The sequence below is a fragment of the Pelobates fuscus genome, chromosome 4 (genome assembly GCF_036172605.1).
Source record: "Pelobates fuscus isolate aPelFus1 chromosome 4, aPelFus1.pri, whole genome shotgun sequence".
Lineage (NCBI taxonomy): Eukaryota > Metazoa > Chordata > Amphibia > Anura > Pelobatidae > Pelobates > Pelobates fuscus.
The window spans coordinates 15153193-15180589 of record NC_086320.1 but is presented as its reverse complement, the minus strand read 5'-3'; the positions used below and the strand labels follow the sequence as shown (position 1 = coordinate 15180589).

The 27397-nt window shown below is 41.5% G+C and overlaps 1 protein-coding gene across 1 annotated transcript; it reads right to left on the bottom strand.

The window, feature by feature from the left end:
* GPAA1 (glycosylphosphatidylinositol anchor attachment 1) lies at window positions 1-26268 on the bottom strand. The gene is made up of 13 exons (XM_063450994.1): window positions 26172-26268; window positions 22794-22905; window positions 22332-22511; window positions 21522-21633; window positions 19020-19167; window positions 18586-18687; window positions 9662-9858; window positions 9221-9417; window positions 7034-7187; window positions 4764-4838; window positions 3134-3330; window positions 1883-2053; window positions 1-748 (listed from the first exon to the last, which is right to left on the bottom strand). Exons 2-13 carry the CDS (start codon window positions 22865-22867, stop codon window positions 505-507), a joined length of 1851 nt encoding a protein of 616 aa, XP_063307064.1. The 5' UTR covers window positions 22868-22905; window positions 26172-26268; the 3' UTR covers window positions 1-504.
* Between the last annotated feature and the right edge of the window lie 1129 nt (window positions 26269-27397).

The following is a 27397-nucleotide window of genomic DNA, read 5'->3' as shown; positions in this document are numbered from 1 at the left end:
CAAAAAAAAGTATTGTTTATTTTTTTTTTTTTTGTCAAATAAAGTGTTTGGAGATCAAGCAGTTAATTTATTTTTTCCAAGTGATTTTAAATACAATGAGGGAAAAAATAATTTAACCAGAGGGGCCGATAAATCAACAATTACATTCTGCTGTCCATTTGCTGATTTCATGGCAAACAGGTCTTAGTGAATAATCTCAAATGCTCTCTCAGAATAAAAAAACAAAACATTCAGACAAAAAATCCCATGCAATCAACACCCAGCTCTCCTCATCCTTAATACGATTGTTCCTTCACCTCTCCACATAACCAAATTCAGTTCTTCCTGAGGCTGATCTCCATCAGATGTGACTTTAGAGGGAACTCTGTTGTGTCAGAGACCATGAGACATGAAAGCTGCAAAAACCTTGCTTCTTCTCATCCAGCCTGGAGGACTTCTCAGCTATGGTTTACCATACCCAATCTGAGAAATGAAGGGTTTTGAAGGACACCATGTGCTTTGATTTTATTTCCAGAAGACTACATTCCATAACTGCAGCCAGCAAGGGTACACGAAGAAGGAAATAAATGGGAAAAGTAAGGATCCATAGAGGTAATGATCAAGCATGCCCCCGGCAATAGCCTGAAGGAAAATCTGCCAGCATTCGAGCACCGTGACTGGGTACTCAATGAGCTCTCGATACAGGAAGATGCTTCCTAGAAGGGTGATCGCTGGTGTGACCAGGACAAGAAGCGTTGCGTGTAGGAACCTGAAATGACCACCAGATGATACATTTGGTATTTACATACTTGTCCACTAGATCAATGTTATTTTCATCAAACACTATCCCATATTTCTGAGAGCAGCTATTTACATTGGGCTCCTGATAACAGATTGGCACACTATCTATTTACATTGGAATCCTGGTAGGAGGTGAGCACACTATTTACATTGGGATCCTGATAACAGAAGGGCAATCTATCTATTTACATTGGGTTCCTGATAACAGACGGGCACACTATCTATTTACATTGGGATCCTGATAACAGAAGGGCACACTATCTATTTACATTGAGATCCTGATAACAGGTTGGTACACTGTCTATTTACATTGGGCTCCTGATAACAGATTGGCACACTATCTAATTACATTGGGATCCTGGTAACAGATGGGCACATTATCTATTTACATTGGGATCCTGATAACAGACGGGCACACTATTTACATTGGGATCCTGATAACAGACGGGCACACTATCTATTTACATTGGGATCCTGATAACAGACGGGCACACTATCTAATTACATTGGGATCCTGGTAACAGATGGGCACATTATCTATTTACATTGGGTTCCTGGTAACAGACGGGCACATTATCTATTTACAATGGAATCCTGATAACAGACGGGCACATTATCTATTTACATTGGGTTCCTGGTAACAGATGGGCACACTAATAATTTACATTGGGATCCTGGTAACAGACGGGCACACTATCCATTTACATTGGGATCCTGGTAACAGGTGGGCACACTAATCATTTACATTGGGTTCCTGGTAAAAGGTGGGCACACTAATCATTTACATTGGGTTCCAGGTAACAGGTGGGCACACTAATCATTTAATTGGGTTCCTGGTAACAGGTGGGCACACTAATCATTTAATTGGGTTCCTGGTAACAGGTGGGCACACTATCTATTTACATTGGGTTCCTAGTAACAGGTGGGCACACTATTTATTTACATTGGGTTCTTGGTAACAGGTGGGCACACTATCTATTTACATTGGGTTCTTGGTAACAGATGGGCACACTATCCATTTACACTTAGTTCCTGAAAGCAGATAAGCACTTATTATACATTTTAAATTGATTGATTCATGGTAGTAAATGAATGCACTTACTTGGGACCTGTAGGTTGGACAATAGCTGCCACAGGGACTATAGTAAGAGCCAATATGAATCCCAGTGAGAAATTAATCAGAGCAATACACCCCAGCTGGACAGCCAAGTACAAGAGAGAAATAAGCTTCAATGTCATCCAGCCCTGGTCTGATGCAGCCCCTGTTAGAGTCCTGTGAAGGAAAGACCACAGGAGATCACATCAGTCACATAGCAGTATATATGTGTGCGGATAAAATACTCTGACAAGGCCCATGCCAAGTATGATAAAAATATACTTGTATTCTATCACATGTATGAATGGAATACTCAGGCACTACAAATCAGGAATATAAATGCAATCACATCCAGTCAGTACTTATAACCGGTGAGTATAAACAGAACCTACACCAGTATGAATATAATACTCACTCAGTACATCTATGAATACCACAGAAATAGTATTTTAGGCGTTCACGGACACAGTAAATTTAATTGTGTTTGTCAGTGCAGGATCTGTCCTAGATGTAAAGAACCGCATGACATTCTGTGCCATCACACAGTGCAGGGCGTTAAATCCTGTTGATGGCATAGACCAGGGGTTCCCAATTAATTTTTACAGTGGAACCCTTTGAGATAGCAAATCAACATCATGAAACCCCCAATTGGAAAACACTGGCATAGACGGTCATGCATTAAAAGTACCAGCATTGTTAAATCCCTGCTGGTACCAGGGATCCTCAGCCATCATTGGATATCGGTGTCCCTCTGTCAGCTGGGAACACAGTTCTTTAGTTAAGTTTTCTTTTAGTGCAGAAATAAAATGTAAAATTGAGAAAACAGTTTATTTTTCAATTTTGTTCATTTTTAATATTATATTGATATTTAATACTGTGTTATGTATACATATAGGGTATCAAAAGAAGGACCTACCGGTACTACTTATCCTTTAAAAAATATATATATAATATGTGTGGGTGCACTTAGACCGAAAAGGGTGACATTGTGGTAGAATGAAGTGCCAAAGAGGCCTTGCTAACAAAGGTGGTGCTATAAACCGTACAGTGGGTGATGCTAGCATTATCGCAGTCTGGGTAATGCCAATCCAGTGTGTACTATAGGTATGAATGGTGAGTGGTAACACCTATGCAACATTGTTGGTCTGTAGATCTCTACAATGAGTGGCAATAGACCTGGTAGTTCCCGGTACGGTGTTATATCATTCGGTATGGTGTATTGATTGTGCCAGCCCACCGCCATTACTACATTAGTACCTGTGGGTATTGTGCGGCAGGGCCAGTCCGGCTACATATATAGCAATGCTGATGAGCACAACAGCCTCTGATTCAGACACTGGAAAGTGGTCCGTGGCCATCTCTTGACTCAGCGTTGGGAGGTAATAGAGGCTCAGTCCCGTGGCATGGCAGATAACAACAGGTGTGGCAAGGGACAGAAACCCAGGTTTAGAGCTCTATAAAATATCACAAAACCAGGTCAAAGACACAAGTTAAGAAGGACATGACATTTCTTCCAGTCTATGTATGTTTAGTATCCAAGAAAGAAAAGGAGGCACTACTGCAAATGGAAAAGGGCAGCTTTTATCATAGCATCAGGATAAACCAGTTAAATCATTTGGCTATGGCTTGAAGCTGAAATTTTGTGAAATATCATGATGTTACAATAAAGGACGTGTTTTTCTGACTGCAGTGCCTTTCTCTAATTTTTGTACTTAAAGGGACACTATAGTCACCAAAACAACATTGGCTTAATAAAGCAGTTTTGGTGTATAGAACATGCCCCTGCAGTCTCACTGCTCAATTCTCTCTTATTAAGGAGTTAAATCACTTTGTTTATGCAGCCCTAGTCACACCTCCCTGCATGTGACTTACACAGCCTTCCTAAACACTTCCTGTAAAGAGTCATCTAATGTTTACACCTACTTTACTGCAAATTCTGTAAAATGTATTATCGCCTGCTCTGTTAAAAACTTGCTAGGCCCTGCAGAAGCCTCCTGTATATATTAAAGTTCAATTTATAGAGTAGGAAATAAAATCTTTTAAAGGACCACTCTAGTGCCAGGAAAACATACTCGTTTTCCTGGCACTAGAGTGCCCTGAGGGTGCCCCCACCCTCAGGGTCCCCCACCCGCCCGGCTCTGGAAAGGGGTAAAAACTTACCTTTTTCCAGCGGTGGGCGGAGAGCTCTCCTCCTCCGATCCTCCTCTTCTCCTCCTCCCCGTCGGCTGAATGCGCACGCGCGGCAAGAGCTGCGCGCGCATTCAGCCGGTCACATAGGAAAGCATTCATAATGCTTTCTTATGGACGCTTGCGTGCTCTCACTGTGATTTTCACAGTGAGAATCACGCAAGCGCCTCTAGCGGCTGTCAGTGAGACAGCCACTAGAGGATTAGGGGGAAGGCTTAACCCATTCACAAACATAGCAGTTTCTCTGAAACTGCTATGTTTATGAAAAAATGGGTTAACCCTAGAAGGACCTGGCACCCAGACCACTTCATTAAGCTGAAGTGGTCTGGGTGCCTAGAGTGGTCCTTTAAAGTAAGTATGATCTGTTTGAAAGTGAAACCATTATTTTTCATGGAGTTGTGGCTAGGGCTGCATAAACAGAAACAAAAGTGATTTAACTCCTAAATGGTAGATAACTGAGCAGTGACTTCAGAGGCATGATCTACACAAAAACTACATTATTATTATGATAAGGTTGTTTTGGTGACTTTAAGCAGATACTGTCACCAGGTAGCCACCTGCATGGAAAAGATTAAGGAGAATAAATATACAAGAAACCTGAGTGTTTAAGCATAATTTGGCTTGCACATCTAGCATTTAAAACACATCAGCCCTTGCGATTTCAAGTCATTCACAAGTCACTTCCCAAACAAATTCACACCTGATCTTCTCCTTCTGCCGTTCCATCTTCTGTCACTGCTCCGGAACGGCTCAGCTTAATCCATAGGTCCAAGGAGTAATATAATAGTTAAAGAGAATGCAATAGCTCACATGACAAACTATTATTTTGGTATTACCACCCCTACTGCAGGGTACATGTAGCATGGTTGCTGTGAATTTACTAAATGTAGTAATGGAAGGTGTACTGCAGGCTGGATTGTTTTGTAATGCACTGTGAAATATGCATTGCAATGATCCTTTATTAAAAAAATAAATGTATTTAAACATTTAGGCAAGCAGATGTGAGTGTTCTGCACGCATTATTGTGCAAGGAAACATATGGGAATGTCTATCTGGTAGCTGAATGTAGAGTCTAGGATCTGCCTTACGGATACTTCACAGCATGGGCATCAAGCAAGCTAAGGTAAGCGTTACTATGCATATACGTTCTCAAGCCGCTTGGAGTGTCCCTTTAAATAGGAGGACGATTACTGCCATTTAACCCAAGCCTCAAGATCAGATCTCCTACAAACTGTTCTCCATGTAACTCACCCCAGTCATAAGTAGCATTTCTACTTTAAGAGAAACAGAAATTGAAATCTGGCATAACGATCACTCTGAAGGCGTGAATTTTACTCCCGCCCATTCACTAGACCAGGGGTAGGCAACCTTTTAGCAGCACTGTGCCAAAATAGGGTTGAGATGTCCTGTAGCCTGCCGGTCCTATTTTTTTTAAAATTGAGGTATGTATGTTGCCGTATTCGGCTTGTGTTATTTGTACTGCAGTTATTTGTGCGTATATGAGCTATTATATTGTATATATTCATGAGTAGTGATGGAGAATAAATTGATTTACCTATGCAATGCTTAGTGAATATTCCCCTAGACATACAGAGTTATAAATATATTTACATTTTGTTACAGGGTGTCAGTCTAATGTCCTGCTGTCTACTTCTGTATTTGTTATTACTAGCTAAAAGTATATACTATATACATGGCTTGAAAGACTGAATGGTCGGTAGGCCTGATTATAATACAAGATATTCATGCTTTGAAAGGGTTAAACTTGCATTCTTTAAATATACCATATTTTTCTGTGTGAGTGCCTGACACTAGTTTCCACTATCTTGTATAAACATCCTGCCTTTGGAAAACATAACATTCTTTCTGAGCACCTGCACATTTTAATTGGGTAACTAAATCAAAGACTGTCATGTACATTAGTTAAGAGAAGACGTGCTAGACATGCACAGTAGATTTACAGCAATACGTAATGCTATAGGAATACTTTTTGCACTGGATATCTATGATTGGTTGATTTTGCCTTCTGTGGTATACACCCCTAAGAAAAACTGTATTTTCTAATATACAATGCACACGCATTAAATACACACTACTTTCTTAAACGTCAACATGACTGGTCTGCATTAATTGTTCTCTGCCGTGAGTGTACAAAGAGACAAAGAAAAGCAAGATGTGTTAACTGCATAAGTTCATGGCAGCTTAAGGGTTACAGACCTTGTAAAATATTGCAGCCTAACAAGTAGTTTGGTATCGTGCATAATACCTATGAATGTGTATTGGGGCTGCTTTATTGGAATTGTGTGTGTGGATAGATATGTCACATTGTGTGTTTGGTAGTGTGTGTATGTGTGGGGCTGTTTGGGGTAGTGCACGTGAGAGGCTGCATGTGGGGTTGTGTGCATGTATGTGGATTGTTAGTGGTGTTGAGTTTGTGGGGATTGTGTGTGTGACTGTTCCTATTATTTGTTTTAGGGGAGTGTATTATGCATTTGTGTGTATATCTAGCAGTGTGGGTGGCTTCCTTTGGGTTTCAGTGGGGACCAGGCTGGCCAGGTACAGCTCAAGGACAGGAGCTGCAACAGCAGCTGCTCTACTCCAGTGTGGATTCCCATTCCCATTGTGCTGCAATGCATAAATCGAGGATTGTCCTTCACCACCTTTTCGTATTAGCAGATATCTGAAGTATCACTGGGACTCCTAAATGGCCAGAGCCTGTTTAGCTCTAGCAGCCTTGAGTGCCGTGCAAAGACACCTCGAGTGCCGTGCATGGCACAAGTGCCATAGGTTGCCTACCCCTGAACTAGACCATAGTACAGGCCAGGTAGCTGCTCTGTCAGTCAGTCCAACTCTCACGTACCGTTCACATTCCAGTAAGACAGCGGATAGAAGCAGATCCTAGAGAACTACTGCCCAGTATGGGATCAATTTAAGAGCTTAAATAACAAGCATATTATTATAGAAGGATATTCTGAGGATGAGAATTAGGATGAGGAAGCCAATGGCTGGCATGTAAATGCCAATAGATACGAAACGCGAAAGGGAAGGCAGCAGATAAAAGAAGTACGACTGGTGTAAACGCTCTGAGAGGTTATTCAGTTTGCGGTACATCCCTTCAAGGGTCCTGGAGAGAAAAAAAAAAGAAATAAAAACAGATCAGTTGCTTTAAACAAGTTAGCATGCAAATTATATGTGGTTAAGTTCAGCTTCAAAACATGTCCTTAATAATGCCACAAAGATGGAGCCAAGACGCAAGAATGAGAGGGCAGCCTTTCTCATAAAATGGCAAATCATGAACGCACTAACCTGCAGATTTCTAATTTACTGTTCCAAAAAAACAGTGTTAAAATGTATCTCTGCATGAACTCGATATTGGTGTCAGCTATGGTCACTACTGCGAATACAAATATCTCAGCACTACAGAAGGATTGCTCCAGCGTACATGTGCTGGTACCGTACTTCTCTGTAAAAGCATTATGGAGCAGAAAAGTCATCCTGAAAATGGAAGTGCTTCGGAGGGAAGTGTATTTTATCTACCTCTGCTGCATTATTAAACAGAATAACTGGTTTGCTGGGAGGAGGGGAAGATACACTGTTCAAGGAATTGTTCCAATTTAAGATAAAAAAGGCTCATCTAGCACCAAATGGAAAATCGAAAATTTCAATAATTCTACTACTCCTCTCCCAGATGGTCTGCCAGCTTAAAGGGACACTATAGTGCCATGAATACAAAGCTGTATTCCTGGTATTATAGCTCTCTCTGCCTCCCTCCTCCCTCGCACCCCTCCCCGCGGTGGTAAATAAAGGGTTAAAAACCCTTAATTTACTTACCTGACCCCAGCACCAATGTCCCACGGTGCTGGGTTGCAGCTCTGTCTCCTCCAACATGCTTTCATACGGGGAAATAGCTGACGCTGGATGTCCTCATGCAGAGCGTGAGGACGTCTAGGTTCAATTACCGGATCAAAAGTCAGTTAACATCCAGGAAGTGCCTCTAGTGGCTGTCTGGTAGACAGCCTCTGGAGACAGACTTAGTGCTGCAATGTAAACATTGCAACATTGCAGTTTCACTGGAACTGCAATGTTTAAAATTGCAGCACTAAGTGCAATAGGGACACTGCACCCAGACCACTTCAATGAGCCGAAGTGGTCTGGGTGCCTATAGTGTCCCTTTAACGACACAGGTCAGAACAATGTGAAACAAATATCCTACCATCTGGTGAGAATTCTTTTCCAGGGATAATGTCCTAGATGCCCCCCTACCATCCACACTATATTGACAATGATTTATGTATTTTGCAGAATAAAAATAAGCAAAAAAAATAATAATACTACTTATAGATTCCTCTCTGCAGAGTCGTGTCCATTTGGCAGCAACAAGTAAACGGCTGAACAATTTTCAGCCAGTCAATGCAGAACACCAACACACACACAATGTGACGACAAGAGAGCATTATAATTCGCTGCTTTTCAATGACAAGCATTTGGTGAAACACTGTTTTGCAGTGAGACGCAGTAATGGTTCATTCGGTTTCATTCCCTTTACTTGTGGCAATTGGACATAAAAGCTAAAGTTGTGTAACTAAATTCTGCAGAATTTATTTTCTTGGCAAATGCCAACTTAGAGCATCCATATTAAGCAAGGTAAACTTAGAGATTTAAAACGCATTAAAGCACATGCAGGAATTTCATACCGTGAGGATTACTGCTGATTGCTTGATATCAATATGAGCTTTTTCGAGTATGGAAGACATTTCTGAAATATGCTAGTTTATCTTTCCTTCTCCTTGCAGCTCTGTGAATGGGACTGTGTACAGCAATCTCCTAAACCACGGGGAGCACGTGGGACCACCTTTTGTCAGCACTAGTTAGGGAAAGCTTTATACCTGCCGCAGTTTTAAGATCTACCTTGCTTAGTGCAGGAGTCTCAGAAATAGGAATGTAATGTAAAAAAACAACAGCTCTGCAGTGAGCGATGGTGCTTCGTGAGACCCATGATTTTTTATTATAAGGAAATTAAAACAAAGCCAACTACCTCTATACATGTGTTAATCATCTTCTTGATTGGGGGATTGAAATAGATGAAAGTCATTATTTGCTTGAAAGTCTGGGAAACAATGAACAGATAACTTGCAGTAAAAGAAGACAAATACTCACTTTCCCACAATGTTCAAGTCATATTTGTACTGACGAAAACTGTTGACTCCACGTAGGGTGATGGCCTCAATGTGGTATCGCAGGAAGAGGCCGTGATCCCCCTGTGGCCGGCCAGAGCCCTGCTTCAGCACCATAAGCAGCATGGTCTGCAGGTTGTGAACATACCCCTGGAAGGTGTCATAGTCACTGCGCTGCAGCTGTACATAAATGGAAGCAGAGTAGATCAATGTCACATGAAGAGGACGAAGCAGGATAATATGAATCTCACATACAGGACAGTGAAATGATCCTACTCGCTGTATGTCCAAGTCAGATTAATGAGTGATAGAAAGCTGTGTAGTTGTGTCAGGCATCCCTGAAGGAGGCTACCACTGACTGCAGAGCAGTATCAAAGAGAGTGAAGAGCAAGGAGGAGTAAGCAGTCACAACTGACATAATTACCTTGCCCTGGATGGTGCAGAGCAGAGTGCTCTTCTGACAGAAGGCGTGGAAAAGGTTCACCATGTCCAGGTTAGGCAGCTGCCCGTTGAGCCCTTCCACCACCACATCGAAGCTGGTGATGACGTCGCTATTTAGCTCCAGAGACACAGCCGCCTGGATGGCACCAGCTCGACCCATCATCACCGAGGACTTGATCTCTGGATAGAGATAACACCGGACATTAGATTAGGGTCGTATCTCCTTTAACCATTTGAGTAACAGAGGTTGTTAAATTAATTGCCTTTCATTATCATGAATCGGCCAAGTGGCTGCTCCCCGTTCAATATTAATAAACATTAAAGTGAAACTGAAATTGTTGTATTTTGTTTTACCAAATATTTGTCTGAAAATGTATTAATGTCTTACAGTATTTAAAACCAAAGTGTCTATGTCTTTTTTTTTGTTAATATTTTTTTTTGATAAAAATCTTTTTATCAGTCTCTGTGTTCAAAGTAGGACAGGTGCAGTTTTTGCAGAATTTCAGAGAAACCATTTTTCCATTAATTACATTTAAAATCAGACAGCCACGCATGTCCAAATAAACATAGAACATAAAGATAAGTAAGGACTCCAAGGTCCGCAATTCAATTATGAAGCGAGTTGTACAAGCTTAGCATTCTTACTTAAACAAGAGTGATGCCACGTTCGGGTGAACTTGCTTTCAAGGGTATAAAAAGGTGGTTGTATCCAAACGTCAGTCACGTCAATTCTCTAACCAATAATGCAGCCTGAGTCAGGAGTGTCCCTTACTGCTCCCTTCGCTTGGGTATCCTGTCAAAGTGAGACTGGAGTGCATGGAATAGAGAGAGACCTCCCCTGCTCTTCGCCAGCTAGGAAGTGCACGTGGCCCGCAACACGACACCCCTTATCCCACTGGGCCCCCCGTCCTATACGTCAGCAGGGCCTGAAAGTCAGCGTGATATGCGACCATTAGCCAATGAGTCCAGATGTCAGTGTAAGATTGGGTGCGTCCTTGGGCCATGAATGTCAGTTCTTCGAGCAACCTCAGCTCCTCCATTTTTTCTAACCACAATGTCAGTGTGGGGGAGGGGGGGGGGAATGTCTCCTGTTTCCAGTAGAGGGGCACTACTTGTTTGGCTGTGTTTAAGATTCGAATGGACATTGATTTCTTGTATCTAGCTGTCAAGGTGATGGTATCATGCAGGAAAAAAAGGGGCTGGTCAGAAGGGTGGGGGGAGTTATCCGAAAATTTCTGTAGGATGGTGTTAATCGCCAACCAGAAGGGCCTGATTTTACAGCAGTACCACGAGATGTGCAAGAAAGTACCTAATGTAGTTCGACATAGCCAACAGTCTCCGTCCAGAGCAGGATTCATGCCCTGGAGGAGATGAGGCATTCTGTACCAGAGTGTCAGGCCCTTATACGCCTGAGTTTTGCTAGCTAATCCGCAGTGGTGTAGCAGACCTTCCCCCATTGGTTTAAGGTAAAGGTTTTACCCAGGGCGACTTCCCACTTCCCCATGTACCCAGTTGTGTGTGCAGTAGAGAGTACAAAAGTGATATGTCATGCTGCTGCGGGTCGGGGTTGATGCATTGTCGTTCAAAGGAGGTGAGTGTCTTGTATATGTCAGATTTGTGGTGGATCTGTATATGGAACATGCTCAGCTGTTCGTATTTGAGTGTATGTAAGAAGGTCCCCATGGTTCCCTCCAGTAAGTCCCCTCAGTATCTTGAGCTCATGTCCCCTGAGCATATGACGAACTTGAACCTAACCATGAGGAAAGAAGCATGTGCCAACCCTCCATTCCCAGGCTTGTTAGTGAAAGGGTATAAAGGGGACAGGAACCCCTCAATCTAGGTGATATACTATGCCATATCTCCAAAGTGGCCCTAACACATGGTTGCTGGCCCGATTTCATCCTACCCACCTTGGGGTTCATCCATATCAGTGCTGTCAAGGGTCCGCCCGTCTGGGATTGCTCAACGTCCTTCCATGGCTTAACCACCCCGTCCTTGGCACACTCCAGTACCCTCTGCAGGTGGGTTTCATGGTAGTATAAAAGAAAGTCGGGAACTGCCAACCAGGCTGGGAGAGATCTTTAGTGATCCACACACCCAGGTACCTCACGGCTCTCTCCGTCCATTGGAATTCAAAGTTTTTGTGCACTCCAGCGGCTTTGGTAGCAGGATGGAGACGTTGAGCAGATTCGATTTAGATACAAGTGGGACCTATATTATAGTTGGCTACAAGTGGGACCTATATTATAGACCACTAAATAAATTAGTATTGTTTTTATATGTGCTTATTGTTTTTGTTTTCTAGAATATCAGTTTTTTATATTTCTTTTTTCTGTAATAAATTTGGATTTTTATACTTCCAACTGCATCCTGCACAAGTGATTCCAGGGAAAGGGTAGTGTCACCACACAACTTGACACTAGGCCTATACACTTAGAGCCAGTTACCAAAAGGCTCTAAACAAGGTGAACACTTACTATTTTACCTGCATTTACCATCACTATCTAAGATACTGCACTTAGATTGTATTATTTGTGTCTATTACATATGATGTGGAGAGGAACACACGCATTTTTCCTTTGAGAAAGAGGTCGTGTGATCTACCCTTAAAGAAACAGTCGCCTGGAAGTTTAGAGCCTTATAACTGGAAAAGGCTCTAAAAAATGTGAGTTTATTTATATGCACAACTCACGAAAACCTTTTGGGACACTACTTAATATACTGCACAGTTATTTGTATATTTGTTTCTGTTTCCTTTGTATGTACACCATATACTAAGTGTTACATAGAGGGCAAGTGTTTTATACACTTTGGAGAGGAATTCACTCACCTCTCATTCGGATATAGCGCTGCACTCTAAAAACTGAAGGTCTGAGAGGTGGTAACACCTATTAGATCCTAAGTTTTTTTGTCTTGGTGAATACTTATGTGTGGTGGGGTGTAAGGAGTACCCACAGAGTGTGTACAGCAGCTAAAACTTACTTCCAATCTACACGTTAATACTACACAGCACCACCTAGTCCACCTCCTTTTTGTATATATATATATATATATATATATATATATATATTCGATTTAGAATAATTGATTTTTAAGTTGGAGTGTTCCCTGTAAAGGTCAAATTCCTGCATGATGTTTGGTAGCATAGTCTCGGGGGAGGTCATGAAAAACATCAAGTCATCTGCGTATGCAGCTATTTTATGTTTGCCAGCCCAAGCCCAAACCCCCCTAATCTCTGAGGTTTCATCTCACTGTGTACAGTAGTGGTTCAAGAACCAGGGCAAACAGCAGCGGCGACAGCAGACAGCCTTGGCATGTGCCATTTCTGATCCGGAAAGGCTCGGTGTAAGCCTCGTTAATGCAGACCCTTGCCGTCGGGTTGTCATAAAGGGCTGCCATCCAGGCGTGCATGTGCGGGCCCAGTCCAATAACCAGTAATGTCTGAAAGAGGAAGTTCCAGCCCACCCTATCAAAGGCCTTCTCTGCATCTGTGGATAGTAGGAGAGGGCTCTCGTCATTTATATGAGCCTGGTATATCAGGGAGATGAAGCGTGTGGTGTTGTCTCTTGCTTCCCGATGGGGGACGAAACCCACTTGATCAGACTTCACGAGGCTGGGTAATTATGGATTCAATCTAGTTTTAGATCACAATTCAGTAACGAGATGGGCCAGTAACTGGCACACTGCTCCAGATCCTTGCCCTCTTTAGGGATCAGGGCGATGTTAGCTACCATGGTTTGTGTGGCAAGCCTCTGTCCTCCCGTAAGTGGGCTATGTAGGACTTCAATTTCTGTTTGTTGATCATTCAGGTAAGCAGTCTGCTGCATTTGTCGCTCTGTAGATAGAAATGAGCTTTATTGTGGGTTCACAGTTCAAAGGTGTCCAGGATCGTCCGGGACTTATGCAGGAGCTCCAATCTTTGAATGTCCTCGGTAAGCTTGTGCACCCTCTCCTCACTTTCCCATTTGATCCTGGCTCCCAGTTCCATGAAGAATCCCTTAATGGTGTACTTGTGTGCTTCCCAAACAGTCGGGGGAGAAGCCTCAGGAGTCGTGTTGTCAGAGAAATAGTCCATCAGGGCAGTGTGTGCATCCTGTGAGACCAGTGGGTTCTCAGGTAGCGCCTCATTCAGTTTCCAGTTGATTGTCTTGGGTCTGGATAGCGGGGACGTCAGGCTCACCGAGAGTGGGGCATGGTTGGACCAGGTCATTGGGTAGTAATCGGGCTTGCATACCACGTGGAGGAAATAGTAAGGCACAAAGAAATAGTCCAGTGGGTTATAGAATAGTGTGAGTAATCTGGGTGTAAAGCCCTCCAGCAGTCTGTGAGTATGTAAGAGATTCCTGATCGTATGGAGTACGTGTTCTGGGACTGTCGATGTGCATATAGAAGTGTCCGTTTGAGGGTGTAAGGCAATGTTAAGGTCACCCACCAAAATCAGGATGCCCTCCGCAAAGGTCATGAGTTGTTTCAGCGTGGCCTTCATGAACCAGCGTTGCCGTGAGTTTGGTGCGTAAATATTGGCAAACGTGTATCTGTGGCCTAAAATCTCCCCCTTGAGGAAAATGTAACGCCCATCTTGGCTTACAAGTGTTGCGCAATGGTGAAAGGGGATGGATTTGTGGATGAGGATAGTGGTGCCCTTTTATTTGCCCTGTGGGTTGTTCCTGTAATAACCCATGGAGTAAATGTGATTGGTCAGTTCTGGGGAAGAGCCTTCTTTAAAGTGGGTTTCCTGTACATATACTATGTGTGCTCTTCGTGCCTTAAACTCCAAAAGCGCAAGAGAGCGTTTTCTCAGGCATTTTGCGTTAATCAATATCAGTTTCAGGTCTGTTACAGTAAGGGAGAGGCATGGTTCGACATGGGTATACAGCTGCCCTGGCAGAATAGAGCCCTACTATGCTCAGTCGTCCCAGGCCGCATGGTGGATGGGTCAGCGACAGAAGACAATTGCTAGGCGTGGAAGTGGTAGGAGAAAGAGCCCAAGTGAGCAGCCCCCGTTATGGAAAAGCTAGAATAGCAAGTTGAATAATAGAACCCTAAGTCGTAATCGGTAGGAGTGACGGAGGCGGGTCGAGGTTCCCACTTAGACCTGCTGAGTCTGAGAAGCCCACACTCTCTAATACTATTCGTTAATAAAACCACCTCGGGGGGGCAGCAAAGGTTCAAGTGTCCGGTGAATAGCTGTTAAGAAGTAAAGCTCTCGTGGAACAAGTATCTTCCTTGTGTCACAATACCTCAGTCTAAAAGCTCCTCAAACAGTATGACAATCCCAAAGCTAGAAAATTGGAGCTACAGGGGTAGTCAGGTCATGTTAGCAGTACCCATTATGTAGGCTTCGTCTGTGTGCGATGCCTAGGAACGTGGTGTCATATAAAAGGTAATCGAGCATAGGTCAAGTTCAGAGCCCATTTAAACAGTAATTAACATTGTGCGATATTAAAGCATTAGAGATACAGGCTCATGTACAACAGTGAGAGCAGAGTACGTGTAAAAACCATAACAATATTCCACTCATAGTAAACAAGGTGAACAGCACAGCGAGATAGCCGCTATCCTGACCATGAGATCCAGTGTGCAGTGACTAGCGGATGCATTACAATGTCATCGGCCAAGAGAGTAGTGTATCTCTGCATTAGCTCCAGGCTGTGGGGTAGGAGAGAGGGGGAAGAGATGAAGGAGTGGGAGAGGGTGAGGAATATAGCAAAAGTGGGGCACTGGAAGTCCCTCATAACGCGCACAGCGTGTCATTGTCGCCATAGGGGAGAGAACATACACAGTTGGGCATCACAATGTTGTAGGGGAATATCTTTGCAGTGTGTGTCTAGGTGAGTGTGAGGGCGGAATTTGACATGCACAGTAGCTAGGTGTGGTGACATCAGGCGTTGTTCAGCTAGGTGTGGAAAAAAAACCATAAACATAAACAGAACGCCATGCAACGGAAATTAAACATGCATTAAGAACATGATTTCTATATCAATGCATACCAAGTCATAAGGAAGCAGCATTGTGGTGAAAGCGTAGGACACAAGAAAAGTGGGTAACAAGAGGGGAGATCTGAGGCACGTCAGGGGACATTTCCGCAGCAGGGACTTGTAGGCACATGGGATCCTGCCCGGGTATTGGTGGTAGCAGTTTAAGCTGGGTTTCTGGACGTCATCTGGCGGGGTCTGTGGTAGGTCAGTAGACCGGCCTGTTGACGGTGAGTAGAACTCTGTCGGGTCTGGCCATCTCAGGTTCAGTGGTGGGGGGAGATCAAGGTCCCCAGATGAACCAAGTCGGCATGAGATCAGAGCACCACAGGGCCAGTAACGGACAGTCCTGTTGGGAAGAGTCATCTGTATCTGACCCCGTTTGACTATAGGGCCCGGGTAAAAGGCCTTTGCATCCTCCTACAGTGGAGTGTGGCAGGTGAGAGGTCGGGATAGAGCTGGAGCTCGGATTGAAGGTGGCGAATTGTGCTAGCCTCTCTAGCAGCTTGCAGGATAGCCTCCCATTCGGCAAACTGCTCAAAGTAGAAAGTCACATCCTGTGGCGGAGCTTCTGACGGTCCTCTGGGGCACAGTGCACGGTGCGCTCTAATGAACGCTATTTTAGTTGATTGGTCCCTGGAAAGCAAAGTACTGAAGATTGACAAATATAATAAGGGTGTGTGTGAGTGCTCCAAGATAACCCTAGACACGTACCAATTACGGAAAAGGGATAAAACACTTATGTATACACTATATATTTCAATTAGATAATGCAGTAAATAAATCGGTAAGTATCTACTGACAATTATCTCTCAAAGATAATCAAATGAGAGAAAGAATCAGTTCAAAGATTCGTATTCAATCCAATATATAATTTCATACTATATAAACTGAATGGAATCAGCAAATGGATAAATCACGGTAAATAATGCATAAACCCGTCTGAACTATTATAAAAATGTGCAAAGATGCATTTATTGATCTATAAAAAGTGTTGGATACATAATAAAGCAACCTACATTAATCACTAATAAATAAATATCGGTCCAAAGACCTATCAATCACTGATAAAAAAGTATCGATCTAAAAGTAGCCAATATAGTTCAACAAGGTATACAAGTCTGGATACAATAGTTTCAGTACCAACTCCAGCAGAGGGGCCCACCCTCTGGAGCAAACTTCATTAGTTTGTTTGGATTTTAATTTTGTGGATCTACTAGAATATCCTATTGAATTTTTGAAGTTTTCTCAATAAATGCATCTTTGCACATTTTTATAATAGTTCAGATGGGTTTATGCATTATTTACTGTGATTTATCCATTTGCGAATTCCATTCAGTTTATATAGTGTGCAAATATATATTGATTGAATACTAATCTTTGAACTGATTCTTTCTCTCATTTGATCATCTTTGAGAGATAATTGTCAGTAGATACTTACTGATTTATTTACTGCATTATCTAAATGAAATATATCGTGTATACATAAGTGTTTTATCGCTTTTCCGTAATTGGTACGTATCTAGGGTTATCTTGGAGCGCTCACACATACCCTTATTATATTTGGCATTATTCTATCAGTCGTTTATCATTGTGTTGTGAAGCAGCCACTGTGAATTTATCTGATTATAATACTTCCTTATATTCCGTAAAACTTCAGTTACCTTTCATTTATTTATATACTTTTATAGTTCTGAAGATTACCTCCAGGTTATTGCACAGTTTGCGCATGGGATTCCTCAGAATAGGGGAAGCCTCGAAGTTGATTTTCCAGATTTCCACGTGGAGAGCGAGGCCCCGCAGGTATTCTGCCCGACGTTCAGATGTTTACGAGGTGAGTGCCTGGTACGTGTGGAGCATATGACGTGGCCTCCAGGCGGACCACTCAATCGGTCAAGCCCTGGAGGTCTTCACGGAGTGCCTGGATGTCAGCTCTTATCGAGGTCTGGAGTGTGCTGCTATATCAGCGCGAGTCAGCAGGGCTCGCAATAGGGTCATCCAGTACCTCTCCTCCGGGAGCAAAATCCGGTCCTCCAGCAAAAAACATGGTGAAACATCGCCCTGATCATCAGAGGCCTCCTCTGACACGGCCTGGGACGCCAGGTTCCCCGGTGTTGAGAGGTATTTGCGGAGTGATGGGGTAAGAGATCCTTTTTGGGTTCAGGAACCTTCTGGGAGGTGGAGGGTCTGGGTTTTTCCCATTGTTAGCAGATGTATTGGGATTATAGCTCAAATTTACACGAGGCAGTGGAGCAGGAAAGATTTACGCGGCCATCTCCCTTCAGAGCCAAGCCCCGCCCCCACACAGGTGTCTTTATATGATGATGTTTTTATGCATCCCTGAACTATTGACAAAAATGAATATTAAACAAATCCGCACTTACCCTTAGAAGCATTTAAGGGACACTACAGTCACCAGAACCACTACAGCTTAATGTAGTGGTTCTGGTGTCTATACCCTGTCCCTGAAGTGTGCAGCACTGGCATTCAACACCTCCATTCCCCATAGAGATACATTGATTCAATACATCTCTATGAGGATAGAGATAGCATGCGCAGCACAGCCTCCCAGTGGGAAAGCATTAGATTGGCTTAGATCATCAAGATTGATTATCTCAGCCATCGAGGCGGAGTTAGTTGCAGCTAGACCAGTGCGATGTGGGAAAAAAGGTTCATTTTCCTATGCGATCTAAGGAGGCCGGGGACCTAAAGAGTTAGTTTACCACTATACATGTTTGTGTTCCTGACACTGTAGTGTTGCCTTAATAATCCTTCACATTCCTAAACGTGGAGTGTTTGGAGTGTTATGTGAATAAATACCCTCCCCATCCCAAAAATATCACTATCACAGTAAACAAACTAATTCAACTGATTAACCCATTCCTAGCCAGTTTATGCAAATGCTGGCTGGTGCAATGGCCTCAGTATTTACCGGTAACATTCACATCATGATATCCTTCCAGCCAGGCCTCCATCCCGATCAAGTCGTGCTCGTTCACCAGGAATATGATGTCCTTAGCCCAGTAGATCTGCCCTATGGATACAAGGACATGACATTTCTATTAGCTGCACGTGTTTTTCCAAAGAATTAGAAGATTAAAACAGTTCTTTGGAAATCGGTGCCGTTCAAACTTTATAGGAGTGCCTGTCAGAGCTTTTATAATGGGTTGAGGATTGAATAAAGTTAGGTAAGAGAAAGTTAGAGCTAGCCCAAGAGACAGAACCAGGAACGTCATGGGTATGAATCAATAGGATGCTCTGGATTATGCAGCCAATGCTAATAAAAAGGTTGTAAGTTTATGTCTTCGCTTTGAGTAGTAGGGGTTCCTGTATCACATCCTACGTTTAACTGCACAAATGTCTCACCTCGAAAGTATGAGGCCAGTGCCAGTAGGAGGCCCACAGCCTGGTTATTGTTCTGGCCCTCACTGCAGGGCACACTCAGGACCAGAGATTCTGTGCTGGCTGTCCGTGGGGCTCTAAGAATGCCGTACACATTGGTGCCTTTAACCATCTGCAGCAACGAATATAAATTATTAAACTCACCAATACAAAAGAATGAAACATGAAAGATACAATTCGTTCCCAAGCCATTTTAATGCACGAGAACTGTACTACCATTTATTATTACTATTGGCTTTTACATAGCACAAGCTTGTTCTGTAGCACTTTAGAATATTATAAAGGGGGAAATTTAACAATAAATGAGACCATTGTAAATTGTTTCAAAACCAATATGTTGATGAGGAAACTGCTCGGGAGAGCTTACAACATAGAGTTCGGAGGTTAGTGGACACCATAGTATTCAGTCTATACCAGTAAGAGTAGACAACATTCTATCTTATCTGCAAATTGCAAAATCCATTCTAAAGCTATTTATTGTAGTTTCACAGACTGGGAGACATTACTTGATGTTTAAAATAGAGAGAGACACCATACTGTAGAAATAATGTATTATTTACACCTGTAATGCGTTAAAACACAGTATATTATGAAGTGTTGAGAAACGGTTAAATACATAACTAATAAACAATCTGAATAATTTTACACTATGCCAGCATTTTTCTAAGCATTTCTGTAAGAGGCAGTAGTGAAGTCCAGACCTAGCAAGACGGCTGAGTTTAGAATAGACGCACCTTAAATCTTTGCAAACAATGGGCTTTCAGTTAATGATGTGGTGTGTAGTCCAACAATAGCTATAAGGCCAGGGTTAGGAACACATGCTTTATAGAGTTCTAAGTTTGGCATGCCTCTAGACTGCAAGCTCGTTTGTACAGGATCCTCATCAACCTATTGTTCCTGTAACATTTTGTAATTGTCTTATTTATTGTTAAATGTCCCCCTCTGTAACATTATAAAGTGCTGCAGAGTAAGCTGGTGCTATATAAATTCCAATAACAATAATAATAATAATGATGGGTGCTTAAACTAAGCCGCCACAAACCTATGACATTAAAGGGACATTCAAAATAAAAATAAAATCAATGTTAAGTGGATATACCACCAATACAAACATGTATATATTTAAAGGGACACTATAGGTACCAAGACCACTTCATCTCATTGAAGTGGGCTGGGTGCAATGTTCCTGTTCCCTTATCCTTGCGATGTAAAACATTGCATTTTTTGGATTTTGCATTGCAGGGTTCAGGCTGCCTCTAGTTTCTGGCAGAGGACGAGCAAAATAAATGTGTTTTTTTTAACCCTTTACACCTCGGGAAGGGGGGCACTGAGGCAGAGAAACACATACATCTATATTCCTACCACTAAAGTGTTCCTTTGATTATGCATTTCCATTGGAGGTATATCGCAAAACAGCTAGACTTTCTGTGTCTGTTCAATCACAAGCTTCCCAATGCAGGTGAATGAGAAGTCTTTGCAAGGCAGGTGCTGTGTGCAATTGATGCCTCTTGAGTTTAGTTCCACAGAGCTAAACAAACCAGGAAGTAACTTGACTGTCTTTCTGACTGACAGCTAATGGATGTAGCAGATCCAATTTCTATTGAAATATGCACTTTTTGTAAATTGAAACAAAGAGGACACACTGTACACATAAAGCACGTTAGCAAGCTAAGGTTTTTTTGAGGGTCTAAAGTGTCCCTTTAACACAGAACAAGAAGGATTTTATCAGTATTTGTTATGGGAACAATTTGTAGAAATTAGAAATACGATAATGGTCTGCATCGCATACTTGGGTGAAAATAAAATGTATTTAAAGGTAATTTATAAAAACATTATACGATAAAATTTTGAAAAACTTAGGTGACTGACAAACATGCTCAAGATGCTCCAGATTGCTGGAACAGCTAAAGATTCACATCCATAGACTTCTCTAACTCTAGGTACCAAAAATAAAATTTTAAAGGGGCACTCTAAGCACCATAAACTTCTATATTTGGATGGAGTTCATCAAGTAAGGATGTCAGCCAACACAATTAGTCAATGAATGCTGCCCCAAACTGGTCAAGGTGAGTATTGCTAAAGATGAAATGTGATTTTCGAATTTGCAATATGTACCTCAAAGAGCTTACCGGCACATGCAGGGGGTTTGTGTCAATCTGCCCAAATAAGCACACATAAGGGACAGCACTGTGGGCATACTGGCACCCTAACTGCTACAGGGGAGGTTACCTCACATACAGGAGGAGTAGTAGTACCCCTTTAAAAAGCCAACATAAAAATAGATTACTAAACTCAGCAACCAAAGAAGAAGAGGGGGAAGAGGTGCTACCAGTGACCAGTAGGGGACTTTCCTACTGAAAACCTTCCAGAAAAATTGCAAAGCACACATTTATATCACAATATAATTTCATTACTATAAGACACCCACTGTCACACTTCTCAGGAAATAAATGAACAAATACTTACGTATCTTTCTGTTGCCTCATCGGGAAAGGGCAGAGTGCGCACAAAGCTCTGTGTGTACACCTCTAATCCAAGGCCACGCATTGTCCTTTCCAGCCAAGAAACAGGAGACCCCCTGCAGGTGGGGACATTCAGAGCAAGTATTCAGTCAGTTCACCAAATTCTACTGAAGAGGAGCTTTGCTGCTCTATCATGTTTGAGTACTCTATGAGAGAGCCTCATCGTGCTGCTTTCTTATTATGTCACAGAATTACATGTTTTTGCTATATCATGACAGAAAGTCATGATTTTAAGAAAGACACAGAGTATATATACGTTACTTCCACAGCAGCAAAGACAATAAATAAAAAAATACTAAACTAAATGCTGATGAAATTGCACAACCCTCCCAAAAGGATGCCAGCCACAAAAAAACCCTCCAGAACACCTTGAGTTTCCTTTTTATTTGCTGCTCCCTGGAATACAGATAAATGTCCTCATATAACTCTGTGCTGTTTTCTCTATTTGTGTTTTTTTTATAGGCCAATATTTATTGCTGTGCTTACTAGAGCGCTCTCTACTGCTCTGTCTATTCGCTTCTTTTGCCTGGGTTTCCCCTTCAAATTGCTCTCTTCCCTCCTTGCCAGGTTTGCACGCTACTGTGCTTACTTCCCTCCCGATATTTATTCGGGAACAAATAAAATACCAGGCGATATGTCACGTTATCGGACATATCACAGGTCTGTACTCTACAGTGATGTACCAGTGAATGAGGCTGCCGTGTTACTATGCCACCTTGTCATGTAACTTATCTTAATTCCCGGGAAGATTTACCCTGTTGCCTTTTTGTGCGCTGCAAACTCCCGAGCGTAGGAAAGAGCTCGGTCACTACTCACGAACTGCTCTTCCACCATGGTGGATCCCATTGAATTTTCTGATATATAAGACCGCAGGGTAAATGGATGAAATGCCAGGCCCAGAAACCAGCCTAAGCCAATCAGATAACAGATGATGCTGTAAAAGACATGATGGAAAAGGATACATTATATCTACAACTCATAACAGAGATAACACTTGTATTCCAGAATGTATTCCAGAATCAATCATAATGAAGAACCTTAAGAATAGTACTGTCCTTTGCTTAAGTGATGCTTTCTTTAAGGTGAGTGCAAATAGTGGAGACCAAGGGAAGAAAAAAACAATAATATTCTGAGGCACATTTAATAACATTCTAATTAATAAAATATAATTAACACTAAGATGACTTGGAGTAGCTGTCTGGAAATGTTTACTCACCAGAGAGGGGTGTTCAGACGGGTAACAATGCGGGACAGGGCCTCCCGGCGGTTTGGATCCGAGAGTAGCCCCATGCTGCCTCTATTTCAGTCTCCCCTTTGTAACAAGGACACTTAAACATGATCAAAGCCGTATTAGATTTATAAATAATATAAATAGAATTCTCTAGTATGGTATAACAATGCATATATAACAATAGATAATCACTATATTTTAAAGAATTGGATGAACTGGGGGAAAATGGCTACTTAACTCCTTAAGGACTAATGACATTTTATCCTATCATCTTAGTCTGGTCCCTATAGCTCACATATATTTGAGAAAGCATAAGGTTTATGGTTGGAAATTCTATACAGCCAGACATTCCACTATTCTATAGGGGATTTCACCATGTCACAACAGTTATAGGCGTTCTTCCGGGTGGCAAAAGCCGAAGCCGTGTATTAGAGAGTTTATATAAAGAGCACTCTGTATTACACACACTCTGTATTAGAAGGTTTATATAAAGAACACTCTGTATTACACACCCTGTATTAGAAGGTTTATATAAAGGACACTCTGTATTACACACCCTGTATTAGAAGGTTTATATAAAGGACACTCTGTATTACACACACTCTGTTTAAGGTTTATATGAAAGACACTCTGTATTAGAAGGCTTATATAAAGCACACTCTGTATTACACACACTCTGTATTAGAAGGTTTATATAAAGCACACTCTGTATTACACACACTCTGTATTAGAAGGTTTATTTAAAGGACACCCTGTATTACACACACTCTGTATTAGAGGGTTTATATAAAGGACACTCTGTATTACACACACTCTGTATTAGAAGGTTTATATAAAGAACACTCTGTATTACACACCCTGTATTAGAAGGTTTATATAAAGGACACTCTGTATTACACACCCTGTATTAGAAGGTTTATATAAAGGACACTCTGTATTACACACCCTGTATTAGAAGGTTTATATAAAGGACACTCTGTATTACACACACTCTGTATAAGGTTTATATGAAAGACACTCTGTATTAGAAGGTTTATATAAAGCACACTCTGTATTACACACACTCTGTATTAGAAGGTTTATATAAAGCACACTCTGTATTACACACACTCTGTATTAGAAGGTTTATATAAAGGACACCCTGTATTACACACACTCTGTATTAGAGGGTTTATATAAAGGACACTCTGTATTACACACACTTTGTATTAGAAGGTTTATATAAAGGATACCCTCTATTACACACACTTTGTATTAGAAGATTTATATAAAAGACACTCTGTATTAGAGGGTTTATATAAATATATAAAGCACATTCTGTATTAGAGGGTTTAGATAACGCACATTCTGTATTACACACACACTCTGTATTAGAAGGTTGATTAAGTTGATAAAGCACACTCTGTATTACACATACTCTGTATTAGGTTTATATAAAGCCCACTCTGTATTACACACACTCTGTATTAGAAGGTTTATATAAAGGACACTCTGTATTACACACACTCTGTATTAGGTTTATATAAAGCCCACCCTGTATTACACACACTCTGTATTAGAGGGTTTATATAAAGGACACTCTGTATTACACACACTCTGTATTACACACACTCTGTATTAGAAGGTTTATATAAAGGACACTCTGTATTACACACACTCTGTATTAGAAGGTTTATATAAAGCACACTCTGTATTACACACACTCTGTATTAGAAGGTTTCTATAAAGGACACCCTGTATTACACACACTCTGTATTAGAAGGTTTATATAAAGGACACCCTGTGTTACACACACTCTGTATTAGAAGGTTTATATAAAGCACACTCTGTATTAGGTTTATATAAAGCACACTCTGTATTACACACACTCTGTATTAGAAGGTTTATATAAAGCCCACTCTGTATTACACACACTCTGTATTAGAAGGTTTATATAAAGGACACCCTGTATTACACACAATCTGTATTAGAAGGTTTATATAAAGGACACCCTGTATTACACACACTCTGTATTAAAGGGTTTATATAAAGGATACCCTCTATTACACACACTTTGTATTAGAAGATTTATATAAAGGACACCCTGTATTACACACACTCTGTATTAGAGGGTTTATATAAAGGATACCCTCTATTACACACACTTTGTATTAGAAGATTTATATAAAGGACACTCTGTATTAGAGGGTTTATATAACGCACACTGTATTACACACACACTCTGTATTAGAAGGTTGATTAAGTTGATAAAGCACACTCTGTATTACACACACTCTGTATTACACACACACACTCTGTAGTAGAGGGTTGATATAAAGCACACTCTGTATTACACACACCCTGTATTAGAGGGTTTATATAAAGGACACTCTGTATTACACACACTCTGTATTAGAGGATTTATATAAAGCACACTCTGTATTACACACACTCTGTATTAGAGGATTTATATAAAACACACTCTGTATTACACACACTCTGTATTACACACACTCTGTATAAGGTTTATATGAAAGACACTCTGTATTACACACACTCTGTATAAGGTTTATATGAAAGACACTCTGTATTAGAAGGTTTATATAAAGCACACTCTGTATTACACACACTCTGTATTAGAAGGTTTATATAAAGCACACTCTGTATTACACACACTCTGTATTAGGTTTATATAAAGCACACTCTGTATTACACACACTCTGTATTAGAAGGTTTATATAAAGGACACTCTGTATTACACACACTCTGTATAAGGTTTATATGAAAGACACTCTGTATTACACACACTCTGTATAAGGTTTATATGAAAGACACTCTGTATTAGAAGGTTTATATAAAGCACACTCTGTATTACACACACACACTCTGTATTACACACACTCTGTATTAGAAGGTTTATATAAAGGACACCCTGTATTACACACACTCGGTATTAGAAGGTTTATATAAAGGACACCCTGTATTACACACACTCTGTATTACAGGGTTTATATAAAGGACACCCTGTATTACACACACTCGGTATTAGAAGGTTTATATAAAGGACACCCTGTATTACACACACTCTGTATTAGAAGGTTTATATAAAGCACACCCTGTATTACACACACTCTGTATTAGAGGGTTTATATAAAGGATATCCTCTATTACACACACTTTGTATTAGAAGATTTATATAAAGGACACCCTGTATTACACACACTCTGTATTAGAGGGTTTATATAAAGCACACTCTGTATTACACACACTCTGTATTACACACACTTTGTATTAGAAGATTTATATAAAGGACACCCTGTATTACACACACTCTGTATTAGAGGGTTTATATAAAGCACACTCTGTATTACACACAATACTCACCCTCTCACTGATTGCTGTCACTACACCTGCAGCAGCTTCCGGATCAGAGAGCGGTGAGACTGGCTGTCCGGCGGCATCGCCCCCTGTGGTGAGGAGGAGGCAGTGCAGTCTGTGAGTCAGGAGACCCAGCAGGATGACAATGAGCTGAGTGAGCTGATTGAACAATTGAGCAGAATATTGGAGCTGTGAGCTGGACATACATTCCAGCTGCTGGGTTCTTCTCACTTATCTATTTGGAGCAAAACATTGCATCTCCATTGCCAGACCTTCACTATCCCTAGTTTATAAAGTAAACCCCAAACATTAGAATTGCAGAGCTATGTCTATGTAGAGCTGCAGGGTTCAGTGCTATGTCTATGTAGAGCTGCAGGGTTCAGAGCTATGTCTATGTAAAGCTGCAGGGTTCAGAGCTATGTCTATGTAAAGCTGCAGGGTTCAGAGCTATGTCTATGTATAGCTGCAGGGTTCAGAGCTATGTCTATGTATAGCTGCAGGGTTCAGTGCTATGTCTATGTAAAGCTGCAGGTTTCAGTGCTATGTCTATGTAGAGCTGCAGGGTTCAGAGCTATGTCTATGTATAGCTGCAGGGTTCAGTGCTATGTCTATGTAAATCTGCAGGGTTCAGAGCTATGTCTATGTAAAGCTGCAGGGTTTAGAGCTATGTCTATGTAAACCTGCAGGGTTCAGTGCTATGTCTATGTATAGCTGCAGGGTTCAGAGCTATGTCTATGTAAAGCTGCAGGGTTCAGTGCTATGTCTATGTAAAGCTGCAGGGTTCAGTGCTATGTCTATGTATAGCTGCAGGGTTCAGTGCTATGTCTATGTAGAGCTGCAGAGTTCAGTGCTATGTCTATGTAGAGCTGCAGGGTTCAGAGCTATGTCTATGTAAAGCTGCAGGGTTCAGAGCTATGTCTATGTAAAGCTGCAGGGTTCAGTGCTATGTCTATGTATAGCTGCAGGGTTCAGTGCTATGTCTATGTAAATCTGCAGGTTTCAGTGCTATGTCTATGTAAATCTGCAGGGTTCAGTGCTATGTCTATGTAAATCTGCAGGGTTCAGTGCTATGTCTATGTAAAGCTGCAGGGTTCAGTGCTATGTCTATGTAAAGCTGCAGGGTTCAGTGCTATGTGTATGTAGAGCTGCAGGGTTCAGTGCTATGTCTATGTAAAGCTGCAGGGTTCAGTGCTATGTGTATGTAGAGCTGCAGGGTTCAGAGCTATATCTAT

Excerpts from the sequence above, each read along its gene's own strand:
- GPAA1 (XM_063450994.1), bottom strand. The coding sequence starts at position 22,867 with ATGGGGCTACTCTCGGATCCAAACCGCCGGGAGGCCCTGTCCCGCATT. Across the intron at positions 7,188-9,220 it reads GACTTGAACATTGTGGGAAA|GACCCTTGAAGGGATGTACC; the intron begins GTGAGTATTTGT and ends TTTTCTCTCCAG. Across the intron at positions 3,331-4,763 it reads CGGCAGAAGGAGAAGATCAG|AGCTCTAAACCTGGGTTTCT; the intron begins GTGTGAATTTGT and ends GATATTTTATAG.